Source organism: Argopecten irradians, chromosome 12 (assembly GCF_041381155.1).
Source record: "Argopecten irradians isolate NY chromosome 12, Ai_NY, whole genome shotgun sequence".
NCBI classification, from domain to species: domain Eukaryota; kingdom Metazoa; phylum Mollusca; class Bivalvia; order Pectinida; family Pectinidae; genus Argopecten; species Argopecten irradians.
Window position 1 is genome coordinate 14,980,564 of NC_091145.1, and position 24,659 is coordinate 15,005,222.

General features: G+C 34.5%; 1 protein-coding gene across 1 annotated transcript; it reads left to right on the forward strand.

Moving 5' to 3' along the window:
- Positions 1-1,732: 1,732 nt before the first annotated feature.
- On the forward strand, positions 1,733-10,914 carry LOC138336881 (uncharacterized). Its single transcript, XM_069286497.1, has 4 exons — positions 1,733-1,852; positions 6,610-6,766; positions 7,464-7,521; positions 9,205-10,914. Exons 2-4 carry the CDS (start codon positions 6,639-6,641, stop codon positions 9,793-9,795), a joined length of 777 nt encoding a protein of 258 aa, XP_069142598.1. The 5' UTR covers positions 1,733-1,852; positions 6,610-6,638; the 3' UTR covers positions 9,796-10,914.
- The last annotated feature ends 13,745 nt before the right edge of the window (positions 10,915-24,659 follow it).

The window sequence follows — 24,659 nt, forward strand, 5'->3', positions numbered from 1 at the left end:
GGTGATATATGCCTGTGCTATATATCGCATCGTCCATTAATCGAAACCTGTTTGAATAGTGAACTTTTACCAGTGAGTTATGTAGACCCCTTAACTTTTACCAGTGAGTTATGTAGACTCCCTTAACTTTTACCAGTGAGTTATGTAGACCCCCTTAACTTTTACCAGTGAGTGATGTAGACCCCCTTAACTTTTAACAGTGAGTTATGTAGACCCCCTTAACTTTTAACAGTGAGTTATGTAGACCCCCTTAACTTTTACCAGTGAGTGATGTAGACCCCCTTAACTTTTACCAGTGAGTTATGTAGACCCCCTTAACTTTTACCAGTTTGTTATGAAGACCCCTTTAACTTTTACCAGTGAGTGATGTAGACCCCCTTAACTTTTACCAGTGAGTTATGTAGACCCCCTTAACTTTTACCAGTGAGTTATGTAGACCCCTTAACTTTTACCAGTGAGTTATGTAGAGTTATCCCCTTAACTTTTAACAGTGAGTTATGTAGACCCCCTTAACTTTTACCAGTTTGTTATGTAGACCCCTTTAACTTTTACCAGTGAGTTATGTAGACCCCCTTAACTTTAACCAGTGAGTTATGTAGACCCCCTTAACTTTTACCAGTGAGTTATGTAGACCCCTTTAACTTTTACCAGTGAGTGATGTAGATCCCCTTAACTTTTACCAGTGAGTTATGTAGACCCCCTTAACTTTTACCAGTGAGTTATGTAGACCCCCTTAACTTTTACCAGTGAGTGATGTAGATCCCCTTAACTTTTACCAGTGAGTGATGTAGACCCCCTTAACTTTTACCAGTGAGTGATGTAGACCCCCTTTAACTTTTACCAGTGAGTTATGTAGACCCCCTTAACTTTAACCAGTGAGTTATGTAGACCCCCTTAACTTTTACCAGTGAGTTATGTAGACCCCTTTAACTTTTACCAGTTTGTTATGTAGACCCCCTTAACTTTTACCAGTGAGTGATGTAGATCCCCTTAACTTTTACCAGTGAGTTATGTAAACCCCCTTTAACTTTTACCATTGAGTGATGTAGACCCCCTTAACTTTTACCAGTGAGTTATGTAGACCCTTTAACTTTTACCAGTGAGTTATGTAGACCCCCTTAACTTTTACCAGTGAGTGATGTAGACCCCATTAACTTTTACCAGTGAGTTATGTAGACCCCTTAACTTTTACCAGTTTGTTATGTAGACCCTCTTAACTTTTACCAGTTTTTTTTTCAACGTACATCCCCAAAACTTTACAAGCGATATAACAATACATTATAAACATGAAAATTATAACAAGACATTTAAACATTTAAAGAAGAATATGTTTAGGTTGTATAAGACAAAAGTTTCTACAGTCGAAACAGGGAAGAGCTGAACATAATTATTTTTACTCGGATCTTTTCTTCAATTGGAAAGAACGACAACCGATACGGTTTTTAAGTCAGACAATGTCAATAACGAGTAAATATCATCGATATAGGTCAATGGTTAAATAATTACTGTTTATTTACACTAAGTTTCCGAATGTTGGTCCTAGGGGTGCAGGAGAGCAAGGAAAACATCCGATCGTTATAGACGAAACTGTCATCCTTATAGTATATTACCAACTTATATGTACCCTGGATGATAATAGACACCTTGTCCCCATACTGTTATAGTAAATTGATCTGTGGCCTATCTTTATTGTACCCGTCCACATGTAAACACTAAAGGCGTAGCGCCGTGTGATGTTACCTGTGACCGTATATTATCTGTCTTATCCAATTTCCATTATGACCGACCTGACTTCGATATCAGCCAGCATGATCATTTTAGTTTAGGGTATCGTCGACGGACAGTGTCTAAGGTAAGTAAGACATTGATGGAAATAGTTATACCGAAGTGTTTATTTTAGTCTATTATTCGTTTTAAAAATGTCATATGATAATGTCAAACATTTTAATGTGTTGATTAACGATCAGATCATTTTTGAGACAATTGATAATTGACAATAGCTCGATCTATACCACCCTCGGAAACCCATGAACATTGTCTAAACTCCACTACGCTCCGATTACGTAAATTACCGACGATAGATCTATACAGGATTGTACAAAATACACTCAAACCACTAACAATCTTCAAGAATATCAATATAGGGCCAAATATTGAATATTATTTAGGCAAACAAAACGGACAACATTAGTTTGAAATCGAAAGAAGAGATGGAAATTTGATATGATTTTATATATATCAACTTTCTCAAATACCTATTGGAAGAACTTTTTTCATGAAGGTCTTGCGAACATTTGCGAGAGTCGTATAACCATGTCTTAAAGCGTGGCTTTAGATTTTAGGATTTAAAAAAAAAACGAACAGAAAATAAGAACATCCTACACCGATTATCAAGTCCGGTGATATTTAGTAATGTACATGTATATAGAAGGGACTGAACAATACATGTACGTAATCGTTTGGTATAGTTTACAGTATAGTCGGTTATTTTCGTGGGGTTGATATTTTCACGTGATATTGCTTTGGTCGCGAAAGTTTGATCCACGAAAAATTGAGAAATACAAAAAATTATAAATACCCTTGTTGCCAAATCGCGAAATGTTATAAGCGCAAAAAATTATTTTACTTGTTTTTATCCAAATCGAAAAAATATTTGACCCACGAAACTAACCGGCTATAAGGCTATCTAAGATAGCGGAAGTTTTCAGCACAACTCATAAATAAGAATACCGTGGGAGGGGGCCCTAAATAGTATGATAGTAATGATTATCTACATACAGAAATACGAACGATATCAGTCCGCTGGTAGCTATTATTAAGATAAAATTCCCAATAAGGAAGTGATAAATCATTAGGATTAAATACATAGAGATCAGTCCTTGTTTAATGATGAATACCAGTTATATTTCATCGCGTGAGCGGAAACATCAAGCATCAAATATCAAGTTTTCACCTCACATTACATTTACATTTTTTCAGGCATCCATTTACAAAAAGATAATCATTACTACTTCCGCCAAAGGTTATTCCGCCATTGTATTTTACAGAGTAATTTGCCATTGCGATTACTGTATCATCTTATTACGTCATTTTTCTACACAAAAATATTACGTCATTTTCGCACACAAACTAATGAGGTAACTATCAAAATGATAATGTCAATGCTGCATTCTGATTGGTCAAAAGCGAGTGAAAATATCCAAATTTATATTTTCACTGGAGTGAAGTATTTCGCTTGTATGTTCACCGTTAAACCTTAAATACCATTATTCTCAGCCCATTAGATAAAGAAGATAAGTTCAATAACATTTTCAGAAGATGTCGTTTTCGAGCGATCACTACGCCAACTATATTCTGCCACCAAACTGTGAATCGTCCAATAAATAGCATTTATTATGATGCAATGACATGTTTGTTCTATCCCTTTCGTTCAAGAGTTGTTCACATTCAATATTTGGAATGCTAGACCTAAACTGTCAAAATAACCCGTATTGGGGTGTTTTGTATATATATATTTACATATCTTCCATACAAAGTCTCGACACCTTCAAAATTATAGATATTCCTTTAAAAAAGTAATCTACTCGTTAACAAATTTGTCCACTATTCTAAACATTAGTCGTTCACAAGTATTGTACAAAAGACAAAGAATGTGTTGTCAATCGCACCCAAAGACTGTTACACAGTGTAATACAGGGGATCAAAAACGTTGATGATCGTATAATAGACCCTGAATAACAGAGTTCAAACACGGATTGCTTATTGTAATGTCAGTTGTTAAAATAGCATCATTAGTGTTAGGGGTGACTTAAATGAAAAGTTTTAGAGTGGATATTTGTTGAATCTTTACGTTCAAACCAGACGTATTAGAAATAAACATTTCACTTGTTTATCAGAGCAGAAAGTTCAACAGATTCAAACTTATAGAATGTATAAATCAGATGTACATCAATTAAACAGAAACTTCCCGGAAACATTAAATACTATTAAATTCAAATCAATGACTACAAAACACTACAGAACATTATTGTGATTTTCAACAAATAAGGCGGTCAGGAAATGGATTGTGGTCCTAAATACTGACTCATCAAATACCAGACAAATCGTGAAGCTCGCAGATGGTTTACATTATCGAAAAGAGGATTTCGTTCTTGCTCGAATTCACTTTATCGGCAATAACTTATCAAACAATGAGAGCGCAATGTACAATTATACAAAAATTCATTTTTCTTTAACCATTGAATATAAGATTATCGATGGGATCGGTAGATAAATGTTACTATTAGAAATATAAGAATATTATAATATAAAGTTATTAAAGATGTTCCACCGCTGACAGAGAATAAATGATATTCATCATTTGAACAACGATTGGTGTTTAATCGTGTATATACATGTCTAATTAACACAAAAAATAATATAAAACAATGAATTTTGCCTTTGGTGCATGTGCAATCAGTACTTCATTCCATATAGGATATAGTGCCACAGATTTTTTTCGGGATGCAATTAATATTTTTTCATATTTTTAACTTGAAGTAAAATAAGAAGCTCAAACTTTGCAATAGTGGTAATGGTGTAAAGTAAGTAACTTTTGTAACTGAAGAAAAGTACTAAATCGTCTGCTCCTGTTTTTAATAGTGTAAAAATATCATTTGTAAGCGATGGAGCATCTTTAAAGAATAACCAAGGTCTAGGTGTCAACTAGTTGGATATATAATGTAACTATTTATAGATCCGTTTATTGATATCAATTGAAGGTACAGTGCTTACATTATAATAACCTCACATGACCAGCTGATATTTAATCTCGTATACCATTAAGATATCTTGGCCCTGTTTATATGGTCCTATCAGGATTGTAAACAGTCTTTAGATACCTCCATTGTGTAAAACGACTTCCTTCAGATTTGTTTTTCTGTGAAAATAGAAACATCTAACTTTTGTAGTTTTGTCCACTATCGTATAAGTTCATTGATATCACAACGTGGAGCATTTCTTGTGATGGGGAGGAAAGGTGACCCTTGGATCACAGTGTAACGGGGCCAATAAAATGTCTTGATATCCTTATCCATGTTGTAATTACCATAAACTTATCGGTCTGTTCCATCAGTATAGTACAGGGATGGAGTTCAATAGACACACCCTGGTCATAGGTCAGACAGGGGTCACAATGCTCCAGTAACTCGTGGTGGAAAACGGAAATGTTTATTTTGTATGTATTAAATGGAAAGTGTGATCGAGTTGTAATGAAGTCATCACACCCCTTTTAGTGGTCAGATAATGACTTCTTAACCATACCAAAATACACCTGTCACAAAAATGAAATATTTATCTTAGAAGATGATGTCTTGGTTGGTCGTAAGATTTGTGGTCTCATTTACCAGGGTGACTTTAGGATGTGTTTCATATAATCGTGTTCTAACTCAACTGTCGGGCGCGGCAGTGTGCTGTGTACTAAAGGTAGAACCTTGTAGCTTACAGTTTTACTGAAACTGTTTCCAGGAATACAACCAAGGGATTTGGTATTCCTTATTTGTTTTACTTTTGATTTTTAAATGATTAAAGAATGCCACAGCTATGTATAATAAATAACGATTTAATACTAGTACACTTTTTTGTATATATGGAATGAATAAAAGACATTTATAAATATCGTCGTTCTCATAATTTTATTTATATTTCGAAGTAAAAATCGGAAGTTATGAAATATTTTTATAATTTTGGTAATTGTATAAATAGAAAAGAGCCAAAAAAGAATAATTAGAAAAAGAAAATAGAGATAACTACAATTTAAGACTTCCGTAATGTTAACTGATAATTCAAACACCCTAAACCTTTTTATTACTATTAAACATGTCAATCTATAGTACATTGTACAATCTATGTCAGTCTGCCAAAATCATGGAAGTTTATACACCTTTAGTTCCCGTCTCATTTACTGCTGACTCAAGACAAAGATGCGTCAGCTTCAGACTCAGTAGGATGTATCGATATTTTGTTGGGTAATTTCCGTCTCTGATAATTAAAACAAATATTAGTATCTAGCCTCTATCACAACTACTGCTGTGGTTATGAGACATTTGGATGTATACATATTGTGAGGGAGCTGATAATTAAGATACAGTTTGTATTGCCCATGGTCATCCTCGATATTCCAGGGGTTATTATCAGTGTCATTATATACGTCCTTCAACTAAGCCATAACAAAATTGACGGCTCTGTGTGTGACAACAGATGACACAGGTAGTCTGGTTCGAATAAAGATACATTGTATTACTTTGGAGTCGAACGTCGCTCTTCGTATTTTACCAGTCCAGGCATTGCTTGGTCATGTTTTCTACATCAGATTCACTATAACATATCATAGTAGTTCAGGGGATGATTAATGATAGTGATAGTAACCCCTGTAATACAAATGAACGTTTCGGTCTGCGATACCTGTTGGATCACAATGCAGCGTATCATAGTTCAATCGACCGTGGTCCCCGATGATGTGGAACTAGATTTTTGCACAAGCTTTTTAAGGATGTAAAATACAACATTAAACAAACTATAGCAAGTCTTAACACGGTCAGGTATATCAAAGCTTTGTTTTTCGTACTTCAGAGAAAACTTTGTTTGACTGTTCAATAAAGATGACTACATGTGACTCTGATGACGGTTTGATTGCGGGATTGGTTATATGTGTTATCCTACTAGTGGGCGAAACAGCAGTTCTGGGGTTCTTGTTTGTCAGACACAAAGGATGGATTGATACCACTAGGTAAGTACCAAACACAAAGGATGGATATATACCACCAAGTAAGAACCAATTCTCTCGCTCATAGATAGATTTTTAAAGACAAGATTGAAAACGCTGATTGAAGGAAAATTTACAAAAGTGCAATACACTTAATATGTAAATCATGATCACATTATTCTGAGCTTGCTTGCACTTCTTGGTGGATAAAAACACGATACTAAACTATACAAATGTTTTGTTCTTCTGTGATAAGTTAATGGTGTCTAAAAGGACAACATATATCTAGAGGGTAAGGCAGAGGACAACTGCTTAGCCTTGTATTACAAAGCTCAACAGAAGAACCATAATTACAACAGTATCCCATTCTGGTCTATCAGATTTACCTCCCTTCGTTTCATACTCGAAGCAGCACAATCGAAAATAGAAAATTGCGAGGAGATCCGAATATCCGTCAATACTGACGGAGTGTAACGAAGGGAAGTAACTCTTAAAAATTAGAATGCAGTATGCATACCCATAGGATGTTATCGGTACAGCTGTCCTATCCAAAACAGTTTTTTTGTAAGCATGTGCTATTGTACATCAAACTTTGAAGACAAGCAATTTTTTTTTAATATTACGCCCTATTTGAGATTACTGAATCCATGAAAACACATTATCAGAATAAGAGATATATACATTCGTATAATAATTGCGTGTCTTTTGTTTTTATCCTCAGATTTAATTTTGAACTCCCTAAGATTAGAAGGACAAGACGAGGCAATGGTAACGGTGAGGTAAGTACAATTACATCACGCCATCATTAGTCTATGAAATATCGATCTTGCGACCAGTCCTGGGATCATAGGAATAGGGGTACTAAGTGGTAGGCAAAGAGTAGCAAGATAAAGTTATTTCGGCCCATTACAGTGATTTAGCAAAGTGCTGTATAATCAACAGTGCCGAAAACGGCATCGATCATCGATTATCGACTTTCATTTCGAAGACCATTCGTACAATTTAAGGTCCGTTACTTTCTGAAACGACTTTTGATTTTTAAAATGTAAATGTAAAATGAGATTGATAATTTTGTAGAGTCGCAAAAGTTATTAATTTACCGTAAATACTACACTTATTATCACCTCCTAAACAATCTAATTAATATAAATCAAATATCAATTTTCATAACGCGGGTCGCTGTCGTCCTAAATACCGCGCGCTTGTTGATTGTCACTGCACCAGACGGCAAAACAGCAGAATGAATCTTCACTGTAAATATAGATTTCGCAGGACAATTAGTGTTTATTTGGTGTTGTAATCTTAACTAAGGCCATCCATATTAATGTTTTGTTTTGTTTTAAGATATTGATTTTAAGAAACTTTTTTGTTTTTTTGTTTTTGTTTCGGAAAAGAAGTTGGCCTTTAATGTTGCTTGGCCATTTGCCTGATGGAGATGACGGTATACACATTATACTACTAAATATCACCATGAACCATTTACCGGTTGTGTAAAATTGTCATTAGATACACCATACTTTCTAACCCGGAGAAAATGTTTAGAAATATTTATATGAATATTAGATTGGATCCCTTTCCCATAGAAACAAAATTCTCACTGCGTTAACATAATACTCTCATAATTCAAGTGATTCTAATTCTTTCTACATTTGTAAGTTGTCCTTGTGTTTTTCGTAGCTGTGAAAGAGTGCATTGTGATCACATTAATTAACTTTCAACGCGACACTCTACAAGATATACCTTAAATAGCTCCCGCTAATTAGTTCTTCCGATGGTTGTACTGGAAATCATCTTGTGCTGATCTTTTCAAACAGGGGAAATCTCACACATGAGTAAGTAAAAAAAGGGTTACAAGATAAAATCAGTTAATAGATAATTAGAGGCGAAAAACGTATTTGGTTGTTCTGTTTGCTGAAATGACATACCAAACTCGGATAATAAGCGGAGCATAAATCCAGCTGTACATTATATTAATTTTTTGAGAATTCAATCAAATTCAATAGAAATCTTTAATTAGATTATTCTAATTAAAATAACCGACCTTACAGTTTACCAAAATCAGCTTATTCCACCAAAAAAGCTATACAAAGGCAATATTTCTTCGCATGTTTTTTTTTCACGTGAAGATGTCACACATTTACTTACTAAAGAGTGGTTGGGAGGTTCCGACAACAGGCATCTGAGCATCTTGGTTAGCAACCAGTCTAAGACTGATGGTAGACTGTTGGGCATCTAACAGCACAGTATTATCCTAGTTTAATTACATAACCAACTATATTTCACTTGGAAGGACGTGCACAATGAGAAACGGTTTATGTCTTGCGTTAACATAGATTTGAACGCAGAAGACGACGTAAATGAAGCTAAAGACACTTCCTCTTTCTTCAAGTACTTGGCTGATTTTGAGCTCTTTGCAATTGCTTCATTAATTTCTTTTTTTTTTCTTAAATCATTTGTTTCAGACTTATCAAGAAGAGTTGCCCCAGAAAGATTATTCAAAATCTAAACCAACAGGAAATGTAAACATGTCTTATGATGAAAATTTCTCTGTAAACACTGGCACCGGAACCGTAACTATAGATATCGACGACCAATTAGCTGGAACCCGGACATCAACGGTTAGCACAAGATCGTATCTAGAACTTATCGTGGAACCTGATAATTCACCAGTGTATGAAAATGTGGAGAATGACAGAGTGATGAGGAATAAGAACAATGAGGATCAAAACTTAAATGTCACTCGCGAGAGTGAGGTTTACATTAATTTTGAAAATGACGTCAGCGATTACAAAAACACAACGGAGGTACAGGAGCCAGAAGATGGAACGAATGATGAAATATATACTAATGTTGACATTTCTGAAGAAAGTCATAGTGACTCAAGCAAAAGTCATTTAGATCAAATTATAGATGAAGAAGATGGAGAAAATTATTTTGTTTTGGAAAAGACAGATAGCATTAAGGACGAAGCTTGTCAATCAAACAAGGGAAATCAATCAGACAATTCTGAAAACTACTTTGTGTTAGAGCCACAGAATAATGTTAGTAATTGAGAACAACCCCTCCTGGCCCCGATTTCTCGAAACAAACTTAAGTCGAAAACTGACTTTAGTCAAAAACTGACTTAAGTCATAAATTGCAATATAAGTTACATAAGGAGAAAAACTTAAGTCTGCACTTTTGTTTCGAGAAATCGGCGCCTGATGAAGCAAGTTTGAATCTCAATACAATATCAGGGCCGAGTTTCATGAACATTCCTTGTCTTTAAGGAATTCATTAACTTAAATTTTCCCATAAAAAAGCATTACAAAAGCCAAGGGAAACAATCTTATGTTAAGGAACCTTCCTAAAATCTATAATACTTTCCTATGGAGAATTTTACATTTTAAGTATTGTTCATGAAACTGGGCCAAGGAGCAATATCACTATACAAGTCTAAACTGAATTGATAAAAATCATAAGTTTATTGGTTCCATTATGTTTTAATATGTTTTTTACGGAAAACAATGATACATGATATCTTTTATTATTACATGTATATTACTGGGTAGATTAAGATATTACCCAATCACCTTATATATTGAATAAAGAACAGGTTTGATCTAACAGCTACTTTTCGGTTAGCCATCGGTTACAAGTTGAGAATATATGTGCTGTATGCTACAAGAAATAACAATAATCGTCGTGTTTCTGATTACAACTAATTTCTACTTATCATAAAACAGATGTGTTGAAACAGAAATCTTAGTCTAAAAATGATTGCTTTGGTCATTCGCCTTAAAATATATCACTGTAACACGTTACATATGTGCAACTGATCTTGTTTGCTTATGACATTGCGATAGATTGTGTATTCGAAAATACTTTTTATTAATTCGGTAGTACTTATAAAATTACGACAATATTCATAGCTGACCTCAATAATTATCAGAACATATTTTGGTTCGTTGGTTGTGTTCACGTTCTTTTAACTGCCGGGGTCAAATCTACAAAATAATATCTATGATATATTTTATTTGCATTATTTGATCATATAAAATATCAAAACTGTAACATTGGTAAACAGTGTTATATTGTTGGCTGAGGAGCAGACAACAACAAAACAAATCAGCATAATTGATGTATTATGGGGTCAATAACTCAATGATAGAATATTAACAAATAGATAATATGTTGAACAGGAATTTGGGCTAGAAATGTTTGCTTTGGTGATTCGCCGTATAATATTTTACTATATACATGTGTGCAAATGTACATATGCTTATATCTATTAATTACACATTAATGTAATTAATTTCTATTTGTTTTCATACTAAATCTGACTTTCTGAGTTGCCGATTTTATTTTTGGGAAGTTTCAATGGAAACAAAAATCCGAGTATGCCATTATTATGACGCTTTATGTAACCTACAACATTTCAATAATTTTTAACTGTAAATTCTAATATCTTAATAAACTTTTAACGTGTTCGATTGACTTTTGGCTTTTAAAGCTATAGAAAGGTATTTTAATATATGAAAATCCATAAGTTTGATCATACTACATAGTTCTTGAAGGGAAATAACTTTATGTAATCCCTAATTACTTGCGCGTGACAAGGGAAGTAACTCGAATAAGCTTATATCGCCTTGCTAGAGAAAAGGATAATAAAATGATAACATATATTTTACGACCTGAATAAATGTCTGTACACATATTTATAACTTCCGGTTTTGCTCTGCTCCTTCGCAATCTGTCTTTAATTGATCATGACTCATTGAGATCACTTAGGGTATGATCTATTTGTTAATTTGTACTCCTTTATCGGGCGGTGGTATCATATGACATTATATCTGAGTACAGAACACCCTACACAAATCTCCATTAATAACTGTTGTACACAAGTATTGTCAAAAACAACACGCTGCCACTTAATAATCATTAGTAGAATGGGGAGGGGAGGGGGTTAAACAGCCATTTATCATGGAAAAAATGTTTGGTGGTAAATTAAATCTAACAGTAATGATAACGGATTACGTATGGTTGTCCATACTCAACGTGACTGCTCAGAAAAAACAAACTGCTTTGTATCCACGGCAGCTTTATCTATCCTTTTGTGATGTGTGCTAAAGTTTCCTTCTTTTTGACGTATCGCATTCAGGATAAAAAAAAACCCTTGCATAGCTTTTAAAGTGTAGGATGATAATTATTCCTAGAATAAGATATTCTGTTTAAATACATCCAGTGACTATCGGACGTCTTACGGGCAGTTAATGATCACTTTTTTTTTTATCTATTTCTAAATATGGTTATTGAAATACGGTGTAATGCAATACGATTTTGTGCTTATATTTTCAAGTAAAAATAATGTCGGAGATTCGCTGTATCATCTGTATACGTAGTGCAAATGACTTATTACAGTGCAATGCAGTATACTATTGATGTGCTTATATTTTCAAGTCAAAATAAATTCGGAACAAAAAAATCTCTTCTGCGATCCGGTGTATCACGTTAATTCGCCGTGTATGATTTGTGCTAAACGTCCTGTTTTTAGTCCGTACTAATTATTCCGTATCTAAAACATGATTGTACCTGTAGAGCGGCCGTAATATTTATTACTGTACAAATCGATATTGCCTCTTTGTCCAGTATGGCTCCCACCTTTTATTGCACTGACCACAACCTCAGTCACCATCTGCTCATAATGTGTTTATCGTATGGAATTTAAATAACCTTTTGATCTGACCGACAGGATTTGACAATAGAATATTATAGAATATTAGTACTATATATATATCCGGCGGTATCAGTGTAATTCGTATCTCATTTCAGACTCAATTTGTGATTAACTATGCCCCCTATCTTTTTAACTTTAACTTTGGATTACTGAGCGTTCCATCTGCTTTTCCTATCTGTTCCTGAACAGTTATTTCCTATCGCAATGCTCATCAACGAGCAATTGAACGAAAACTAATGAACAAATAGGTACATGATGAACTTGTTGATCTTGTTTGCTCAAAATATTGTGTTAGATTGTGCATTCTAAAATACTTGTCATTAATTCGGTAGTAGTTGCCACAATATCCATATAGAGGAACCCTATATTTATAAGAACAATACAAATTTGGTTATTAGGTTGTATTTAACGTCCTATTAACAGCGAAGGTCAAACCTACAAAAATGTTATTTATGATATTATTTATTTGCATTATATATGATAATACATGTATGAAATATGAAAAATGCAGCATTGCTAGATATTGTTATGCTGTTGACAGAAAAGCAGAAAAACTACAACACAGATATCAGCATAATCGATGTATTATAGGGAAAAAACCTCAATATTAGGATGTAAATAAATACAAATTTAATATACAATATTATCTCTATAAACGGGAAATCAATAATGTATAGGGCAATATTACGCCATTAAAGACAGTGTCACAAACACCACATTTATACGGGGGCCCAAAACACAATATGACGAGAACATTACGATTATGACACTAATAACTACTAGATTAGGACTTCAATTACCACAAAATTGATAGTAGGATATAAAAATAGCAGGAGATATAATACACACCATATATCAACAGGACGGTATTATATCAGGGTACTAGAACAACCAGATGTGTGTTTTTAATCAACTGTCCGTATTGGCCGAATGTGTGTGTGAACGGATTTATATTCATGTCAATATTCCTGACAAATTACTACTGAGTGTTCAATAAAGGCAATTCGCTATTGAAAACAAACATTTATAGTGCGTGTTATCAGCTCGGAGTGGCATGGTATCCACATGTTTGACTTTCCATGTATTTACTGAGAGATTTCCAGTAATAATCAGGAAAGGTTTTCGATATTAGAAATGAAAATATGACTTTGTAAACACAGAAATCTACAAATGTAAAGAGAGAGGTAATCGAGTGGCATTGACTAGGCTGAGAGATAGGCAACGGAACTCTGTCAGGATTTGTGGATTAGCTGGCATCATACAATTGCACACGACTCTTAGGTACATGTTTATTATATGTGGTGATAATTAATCATATAGTTATTATTTTTCACTCGTTAATGTACTTTGTTCTATATAATGAATACTGCATGGAAGTTTTAATTTACAAATCTCCATTAAGGTTTCATTTAGAACTATTTTCTCTTTCATTCACGAGGCCAGAATGATTTCACGTTTTGACGTATCTCACATACCTCACCCTATTTTTCAATTGAGCTGGTTATTTGACCAGTCTTCAATTCATAATGTCCTGAGTGCTAACTCTTCAGCAACGTCTAGCTATTTGGTATTTACTTCTTTTAGTTAGGACATCGTGTTTTCATCATGCCGTAGGTAGATTTTCTCGTATAAACATGGTAGTCGAGATTTGTAAGAATGATAAAGAAAGCATTGCCCTTGGCTACATTTGTCTCCTTCTTACTCTCACACATAAGTTTCTTTACGACCATGGCACGCCGAATGTCCGCGGAGATATCTAATTCAGGGTTGGCTAACAAATACAGTATAGAAGGTGACAACATAAAGGTTAATTTGGTATTCAGGACCAAAAGACAAAAAAAAAAACACGAAAAAAATCGCCTTAATATTGCAAGACTGCAGCATACATTGGCTTCGTTCGTCAAAACAAATCGACAGTTATAGCAAATGTCAAAAATGTCCACGACGATTGGGGACAACTATACCTACTGATATAGGCAATGCCTACATATGTCTAATCTATTTGACATTTGTTCTTTGTCAATAAAATTGTTTGAAATTGAGAAAAAAAAACTATAAACCTGCAAGTCAAACATCGCATGACACCAATGCGAAAGAAACAAATAAAACATAATATGGATGCAGTGATGAAAAGTTAGCAAAACGTATTGACATTGATTGTTGATTTGAATATCTCATCGGACCCCAGACTTTTGTTCATTGAATCAAGAATGGAATTTAGATTCATAGAGTTATCAATGGAAAACTGTTTAATAACGATTACATAACCATGGAAATATCGCAAGTAGAAGCAAGAAATTATCAGCAAAAGGATTAATTTCAAACAGGATAACTGAGTTCTTACATAACGGTAACTTTCAAGTGTTGAAATGTGCAATACTTCAGACATAACAGAATCACCAAGGACTTTAAATGATAAGACTACATTTTAATAAAGAAAGTGTTTTCAACGATAAAAAATATATTTACTGTACTTGAACTATTGCTAACACTTCCACAAACTAAATTATCACTTTTGAATGTGAATTTTCTCAACCCTGCAGTTTTGACTCCCACGTCTTACTGAGCTTTTATGGTATCAGTTTATTACAAGCTGTTTACCTTGGGATTTGTTTTAGCCCGACCACTCGGTACTAACCCGCATTACGCCAAAACACAATGTCAATATTTCATGGGACAAGATTAGTTTACATATGTTGTAAGTACCTCACAGGTAACTTAAAGTCCGTGTAGCAATATAAAACTTTAATGTATGATCTTGAGGACCCCTAACCTGTCAGGAGATGTTATAACTTTACGAGAGTTGCCTGGTTGTGCCTAGTTTTACAGCCCCTAGGTACACAGATAGCTCCTTAAAATCGATGACTTGTTATAAGAATCCCGGTGAGGACACGATCGAAATTCACCATACACAAAATAGTTGACGGTATGGAGGCCCGTCGAGGTAAAAAATAATTAAATAATATCACTTCCTCGACAAGCTGATATCATGGTGATATGGGGATTTCTAGGATAGGAAAAAATGAGGATGCAAGCTTTAATAAAATACAATCCGCCTATTTTGGAAAGAAATGTGACTTAATTATCAAGATAAGGAGTTTCTATGCATTCGGGTCGCAATGATGTCATACGTGAAGTGAAATAATGGCTTCAGAAAAGAACAGAGTCCTGCGATTAATACGAACAACGTCTACGGTATAATACTTTCTCTTACTATATACCACTGACAATACAAAGATAGCGCGTCTCAAATCATTTTTTCCTGGGTTAAAGCCTAAAGAATTCAAGAAAAGCGTGCGAAACAGTTTAGTCCTGCCTAAACCACAAACTATTTTTAAGAAATAACACTTGGTCATGCAGTGTTGATAAAGATATCACGATGGCCAAGAAAGAGGTCAAATGGCTTATTTTAGCTAATCAAATTGAAGGATAGGTAAGGAATTCCTTCACTTATAATCCCCAATAGGAAAGCATCACATAAATCATGAAAAAATCCCTTCCTTAACTTCTGCAATGCTAGATTCTATTGGTCAGTTTTGTTAAGGGATTCCTTACGTTAGGGATTGTTGTTGGAGTTTAGCACAATTGCATTTCACGACTTGTGACTTGCCTGGCGACTATATTCCACTACGCCCAGCTAATACGTGTATCATATTTGTATATAATAGCAATCTGGCTCCCTATGTTCAATAACATCAGTTGTGATTTGCTTTCTTTTAGACTAATTATTGTTTAATCATCTATAGACCTAACTTGGTTTGGTTTGATTTCTTTAACAGTCAGGACCATTTAAGGAGAAAAACCACTGGCAGATGGTCAGTACTTGGCAACTACCCTACATTGATTCGAACTCGCGACCTAGAGGTGTATGACTTGTGGTAATATGTATGGTCACCGCAATATCCAACTTAATGGACAGTATGGTACAAAACAGAAGTTTTACTTTACTAATTGTGTCTTACATCAGTGTCAACACCATTGGATGTCCGTTAGTCATGGTGCATGTTTCTTTACCAGGACAAAGCACGCGCTTTGTTAAGCCTTGGTGCAGTGGACGTGACAATACATGTAATATTTCCCCCTGTAATTACTGTCTGTAACGTGGGAGAACTTACGTGATCGTGCTATATATCAAATAGATATAGGATTTGGTAGACGACCAGGCTAAGTGTTAGAATATGTAAATATCATTTATTTCACTCCATGATCAATTACGTGCATGTTTCTAAAGAATTGAACAACGAATCGAAATGACTATGGTATTGTCGAACTGTCTGTGCACATAATTGATGCATGGCTCCTATCATCAAATCTTAACACAACCAAATTAGTTTTTAATAGTTTTATATAAATGAAGTCAAGTATCAGAAAAACGGTTTGCGTTTTTAAAATATCTGTACTGATTTATGACGTGAATTTACTGCTTTTGTCCATAACATGTAGTTACACCTGTTTTGAGGTGAAACATTTTCTCTGATAATAAAACTCTATATAAAAAGTATAATGAACACACGCCCGAGTAAACGATGCATTGTTCACACATGCGCAATAGTCTTTAGGTTGAGCATTCACATTATAAAAGAATAATATATTTTATTTTAATATATTCGTAAACGTCAAACTTGACGGGCTGTATAACACAACTTTAGGTTTGGTACGCAAATATCTTTTTAGTTCTCTTAAATGCAGATGTATAAAGAATCGGCCGTTTTCTCGCCTATTTAGCTTGAGTAGAATGGATTCAGTAGATACCAAATAACGAGCTCTACCTGTCAGATTCAATGAAGTTCAGCTTACCTCCCAGGTATTCAGTCGACAATTTGTCATTTCAATGATTCAGTTAGGATTTTTTCTTAAAAGAAATCTCAAATATCCAAGTTGTTCATTTGTTTCTTTAAGAATTTACTTTGTAATTCCAAATAGTTGGTCGTTATAAGACATCTTTGCTTGTTACACAAAGGTAAATAGTTATGGACCAATTGCCCTTCATAATGATTAGCAGCAATTTCAATAAATGAAATATTCACTGGGGCACTTCATATACTTTGATCTCGGAGTCGGATTTCAGCGTCCACTATCCGCCACGTGTAGCCTGAGATAGTCACAGGCACTTGTGGGGATATCAGCCATGGGTTGGAGGAGAGATAGAGGAAATTAAATGGAGTATCGGATAATTAAAGCCTAATCTAATTTACTATTTGTATAAAGAAATAATGATTGATAAATTATGATGAGGGTCCCAGATCCAGACCATTCTCGATAACAAGAGGTGTATGGCCTATAGAAGCCGACAGCGCACCGCCAGGAACTCTTTGTCTTAGGCCCGTGAACTTAATTTCACTAAAGGTAGATCCAGTTTGACTTTTATTTTATTTTCGTCCTAACAACCAGGATTAAGAAGAGCCGTGTCAAATTTTGAAGCTGATAGAAAACTGAAGTACGTGTAGAAAAATCATCGATCTACAGCATGTATAGGCGACATACTGTATCATGTTGTCCACGAACTGGAGATGGGATCGAGTGTGTGGTGAAATACCGACAATCATTGACCCAGTCAGATGTTGGTCCATATAGGTCTGAATATATACAGTGAACAACTAAATTAGTGAAATTCAACTACAAAATGAGGCGAAAGAAATCTGCTTGGCTCTCAGTGAAACAGGTTTGTAACGAAAAGGTCAACCTCACCAGTCACTTTAAGCTGAGGTCATGCTGATAAAACCCTTTAGTGGGTATAATCGAATTGTTTACCAATTTATACAAATTATTTCCCGGAACAAAGTGCCCGTTCTGAACAACACAACACACTATCATCTTAATCCAATCTTTGTCTATCATTCAATGCTGATATTTTTTTCTGGCTGACTGAACAAAAATGGTTGTTAGTGGACACAAAAAGTCTCACTTCTTTGTTCATTGGCAGAATTCATTATTATAAAAAAAAATGATATTGACCCCGTACAACATTTGCATGATAATCTTTAGCGAGAGGCGATGAATCAGCAAGGGTTACAAAAACAGACTGACAAAAAATCCAAAACAAATTACGAATTAGTCAGCACTCCTGACATAATTTAATACATTGAGATCGTTGTTTATACCACGGACAGATGTGTTATGCCAAACTTTTCATCGCGTACCACAAAAACCGCCCAAGAAACCCGTAAACACTGGCCATCCTGAACCCGACTTTCCCTTTCTGTTAGGAGATCCTTTATCGTGATAGGTAAACTTGGAGACATCAGCTATTCAGCCTCCCAATCTCCCCACTATCGGCGAGTATACACTAATAGACATTACATCGTAACCCAATGCTAATGATAGTCGACAAGGCCTTTGGTGCTATCGGCTTATCTTGACGGCCTAGACCGGTTATCTCCTCCTAGGCTCTCGTATCTACTGAGAAAACCTATTCCAGATGCCGAGTGATGATATGTAAATTTTTACATCCGGGGCTATGTTCTTATTGATCTCTTTATATGCAGAGTGACGTCCCCTTGTGATGGACAACTTCAGCACGCCGTACATGGCGATGATTTATGATAACTAAATTTAATTATCTGCCCCTGTCAAACAACAGTACAATTAGATCGTTATTTTTAAAAGAACCTTCTGCTGCAATTTTGAAAGACATCAAGAGAGACACAGTTATGCTCTTGTTTCCTTTTCAATTTCGAGACCTTTTAGAGTAATATCCCATTTTTCAATCCTATCTTGGACATTTTTGGGCGTGATAAACAATTTGTATCGATGGTCGCACATCATCTTTGAATTCTTGAAGTGCATTTTTCCATACCTATAACTCACACCATTCAGCCTGTTTTACTTGTCTTTGTCAATTTAAAGAAGTACTAAACTATATCGATAACATTGAACTTTTGACTACCGAGTGTCTGAGTTATCGCCCCTTGTCAGTTTATGATTATCTCCCCTTACCAGTTTATGACAGGATCAACTAAGCTTAGAATAGTTTATGTGATGATTTGTGGTAGCGTCCAAACTACGCCTGCTGATTTGCACACCGAGTTATCTGCCATTGTCGAAAACGTTTATGAGGAAATACCTGATGTTTCCCTTTGAAGTCAAGGATTCATTGTGCGGTTTGTGAGGTAACTTGACGTAACATTGAAGCAGGTCTGCTTACTATCATATTTACAAGGCAGTTGAGATAACCTGAAAATAGCCGAGAAGCGACTCGATTGAATTGTGATATCAATACGACTACAAAGCAACAGTGTTATAGGGCCCTTCTTGATAATATATCGAATGTTGAATATGGTTTCTCTCAAACCGTCACTGTCTGAGTGATATTATTTCTTTTTATAATTCTAAAGGAATTTCGATAATACCATCTTTGTTGATATTTTACTCGGTAATCATATGTTTACTGCATAGTTATCAACGTATTTACAGTGTCATGTCAGGTTTTTCTTTCAACCTAGTTATCAAAAAAATAGGTTGCAAAAAATTTGTTAGTCGACGATTCTTTTAGAGTATATACAATATGTACAAGTATATATCTATCAAGGTTTTAAAAACTGCAACATTGGAATAAGAATTTTGGGATAAACCTAATCTGTTTTGTGAATAAAAACACCTCCTCTTTAATAATTAAAAAGGTGTATGACGTGCACGTTTAAATTTTTGTAAACTATTTCAGAGATTTGTGTACAGTATGTAGTCAAGGTCAGAATGCCCTATATGATTATATGACACTGTGTCTTGAAGATTCATGTGTTCTTTAGATGTCACTGTATTTGAAATGATTTTCCTTGACACAAAGAGAGAAAATTGTAGAAAATATCTAACAGATCTCTGAAATTGAAGTCAAATGTGTTCATCCTGGTTCAATATATACAAGTAAATCTGAAAGTGGTACAAGTAAACTACAAATTTCTTTGGTGATTTTTATCCTTTTTTTATTGACCAGGAAAAGAAACTATAAGAACCCGATCGAACCATCCAACATGTCTCTCTTCACTCATAGTCCAAACGAGGGTCCACCTTAACTGTGAAACAGTAGATTTCAAAATCATATAGGAACTTGCCAGATACTAGTACCTACATATGATTCCCCTATTGTCCACTATACGGAACTAACAGCATAGCTATTCAGACATCCATTTACTAAGTCCCTACATGAAATGGTCGATACCGACAGAATGATAATTCATTCTAAAGGTCGCTCGTTCTAATTGCCATTTAGATAATAAACTTTACGGTTTTTTATGTTCCGGGAAAAGTTCAAATGCATGAGATAGCGGTAAAAACCTTCAACGGGGAAGTATGATGAGGAATGAAAAGTTTTGTATTAGTTCTCTTTTTCTGTAGTTTCTGATATTTTGGAGAGACAAAGGTCAAACCGTTGGGCATAAAGCTTGACTTACGGTATGCTGCATTGCCGAACCCGAGCGCGTCGTGATGAATGTAAAATTTTCAAAATTCTAGTCAGAGCAGTTACGTTTGTACTGGTAAAACTGTAGTGTATGTAGTGCATTATACAACGTAGAAGTAATGTAGCTTTGGCTTTGATACCTTGGTAAAAGGTCGAGGATGTCCGATTGGAAAAATCATAAAGTGTTCGCCAAGGTGATGAAGTTGGACCCTCGCTTTTTTAACCAAGATAGGGGAGATAATCGGATTTGAACTTGTTTCGCAATTGTTGTCAAATGTTGTAAACATGGTAGTAGTTTTAACGGAGTCGAGTTTTGCACACAAAAGTGTTAATATATCAATGCCTTTACCGAAGGAAAATGAGAAATCGGATCGAGATTTACCGAACAGTTCTACTAAGGAAGGTACGTGTACATAATCATACTGAAAGTAAAAAAGCTATCATTTTGGCGTTGTGACCACAGTGCGAATATCGCAAAGGTAAGAATATCGCAAAAACATATTTACATCTAAAATGATGGCGTTTTACAGTATATACACATGTAACATTTAATAAAACCTTTTCTATTTAACTTTGTGTTCTGATATGAATCTGATAGAAAATGGCTTCGCAGCATGTGTTAAAGTCATTGACTACTTCCAATAGAGTTATATATACCTCATGTGAAGTGCAGTGGAACTTTTGATAGCGTAACTACATTATACAAATGTAGTTTCAATAAAAACGAACACTTGTCCCAGACACACGCAAAAACCCTTGGCAGTAACACTAACTATATTACCATTACGTCTTGAAATGACAAAATCTCAAAGAATATGATTCCGGACTGTCATAAATCTCATTGATCCCCGGTAGCCGTACAAAGCACTTGCATGCTAAGACGAAATGGGAATTTTAACAATATCTAGATTTACTTTATTTCTATATACACATGCAAACGATAATAAGAAAAGTGGTCTGTTCTTATCAATAATATACTTGGCAGGCAGAACTGTTACTTAACATCTTGGCTAATCTACAAATGGAGAGACTGGTTGTGGAAACGCAAAATAAAATAAAAAGGAATTTATAAACTACCGGCGTGCTTTATTGTATTTTATTATATCAACACGAAAGTCCGTCAAAAGTGAAAATAAAATTACGAGAGGAATTTGGAAAGTTGTGCGGATTTTAATAGATAAAACAGAAAATGTGTCGACCTTTATATAATGTTTTGCTTTGAGTGAACCGTTGATGGATATTTCCCATCCTTGAATGAAGTTTCTTGAATAAAAAATTGCTGAAAATTATTAGAATTCCTGTGGTTATCAGAATAAAGTGTTACACCCAGGGACCTGAGAATTAACTTTAATACATGAACACGAACCTATAATATGTTTAGTATTTTCTCTTGTTTCTGTGCAGCTTTGTAAGACAAATTTTCTATTTATAAATTTATAAATGGAGGTAAAGCATCGTTTTAGTTTCATTATAGAAATGGAAACATTTTCATCGAATTTAGATTAAGTCTTCCAAAATAAGAATTTGAAATTGGGTTGTGTATACTTGTACCAACCCTTTAGATGGACACAGATATATATAGGACAAAGATATATATATATATGTATATATTCTATTTAGGTATTTATGACGATACTCCAGCAAAACGAACACATTATAATTTAAAAATCGTTTATCTACAAAGATTTTACAAGATGAAAATCTAAACTACACATACAGTATTACTGGTTCTCGTGTCCCTATGGTGCTATATAAATATATTATATGGAGATATTAAATTCTGAACGTATAGATATACTATATATATGCGTGTGTCCCTGTAACCAGACATAACGTTTGTGTCACAGATAGAATTCTATGTCAATGACATTAACGCTGGCAGCTTCCGTATTTTACAGACCAGTGTCATGCTTTATTACGCTGTATATTGTGTTATTTGCCTTTCGGATATAGATCTGGGGAATTTCTGACTCGGTATAAATTAGATTCACATTCATATTGGGAGACAACTAAGGTTGAATTATCTAAGAACTTTTTTTTTCTAAACCCTTGTATCTACTTTTACAGTGGCGTTAACATTATTAAGGACGAATTAGCTACTAGGCCAAAATATTAAATCTACACTGGTCAATTATCTGGGCCAGGTAATTCTTCAACTCTTGTATTCCCCATCGATAATATATTTTCATCTTTAAATTTCATCAAAAAGGGATCAAGCATGAGACAATGCCTATATTAGTTCTCCCCCCCCAAAAAGCTAGCCTCTTTTACCAACTTTTTCTCTCATCTTTAACATACATGTTATGTCATACCACTATGTTATATCAGAGTTACTTCCCTTTAATTCACTTCGTAGGAAGGGAGGTAACTTTGTATTGACGGAAATGGATTGAAGGCCAGTAACGTTATCTGTTAGATCAAAATGAGGTAACATGAGGGGACACGGAGTTACTTTGTATGTAACTTTAACAGCATCTACGATCGTGTTATAGTGTTGTCAATCTGAAATGTCCTCTGACTGTTTATCTTACTTTCAAGAGACGTGTATGATTAACAGTCCCAGTATCCTTCTTCCCAATCACCATAAAAATAATATTTGGTGTATATAGAAATTATTCTATTGCCTTGGCCATGGTACCTTTTAATTAATGCTTTAGCAAGGCTATGCATTTCTGGTATTTGAAACACCTAACGCGATAGCATTTTTGATCATTATATTACTTATAAATGTGACGGAAATCATATATGAAACTTCGTGTAGGTTGAATGTCAGATTTGATTTAAGCCGGATGCTGCGGTACAAATGGGCATAGCGTCACTATCTAAATAATACAGTACTTATGAAAAGTAGACACCATACAATTTGATTTCCTGTATTTCATTGTCACACTAATGAATTACTTAATCTATAGAACATAGCATAATAAATAAAATCGATGAATGCCGCATACAATGTACTTTACATACACTACAAATATATTTAATAAAAGCAATTACATTATATACACAGATGTCAATCAGATTCGCTTGTTTTGTTTGGTGAGCGATGTAAAATAAACGTCCCTAATCAAATTATTGTAACTGCCATACCCCGGAACAAGAGAGATATGTAATTCTTTGTCAATTTCCGTGTCAATTACTTGTCGCTCAGCTGCTGTAGCGGTTTGTTTCCAGCCGACGTGTTTGATACTATTATATATAGTAAAACACCGATATTTGAAATATAGTGGCTTTTTAAATGAGAAATATCATATCTGGTTAGAGAAAAAACTTGATTCCGCATTAAGTATTCGTTCGTGGATTAATCAAATGAAGAACAAAAATCACTGGTCCGTACAGGGTTAACACACATTCTACAGCCTCCAATAAAAACTTATTCATTCACTTCGTAATAAATAGTTTTATTACTTTGATATATTTGTTTTTACGTACAAAATGTATAAGAAATACCAAGTCCTAAAATATATTCTGTACATATTATAAACATGATGACATCAACAATTATTTTAAGAAAGCAAAATTTGAAAACAAAGACCATGAAAACTTTTTGTTTTGTTTTGAGTGTGTTAAGTTAACATATCTGACTTGTTGATGAGCTGAATAGATCGTATATACGAATGTGGCAAAAGCCAATTACAGGAGAGTCGAGCACGCGCCATCTGTAGTAGCAATATCAAATATTAATGTTTATATTTCGCATGCAACAAGCCGGTGTGTTTTACAGACCAACAGCGTTAAATACAACAGAAACTGTTTAAACCGTTTTGTGTTTGCCCATTAGCCTAGGTGTGAACATTCTTATCTGT

Coding starts and splice junctions, on each gene's coding strand:
- LOC138336881 (XM_069286497.1), top strand. CDS start 6,639: ATGACTACATGTGACTCTGATGACGGTTTGATTGCGGGATTGGTTATA. Junction 6,767..7,463: donor GGATGGATTGATACCACTAG/GTAAGTACCAAA, acceptor TTTTATCCTCAG/ATTTAATTTTGAACTCCCTA. Junction 7,522..9,204: donor GAGGCAATGGTAACGGTGAG/GTAAGTACAATT, acceptor CATTTGTTTCAG/ACTTATCAAGAAGAGTTGCC.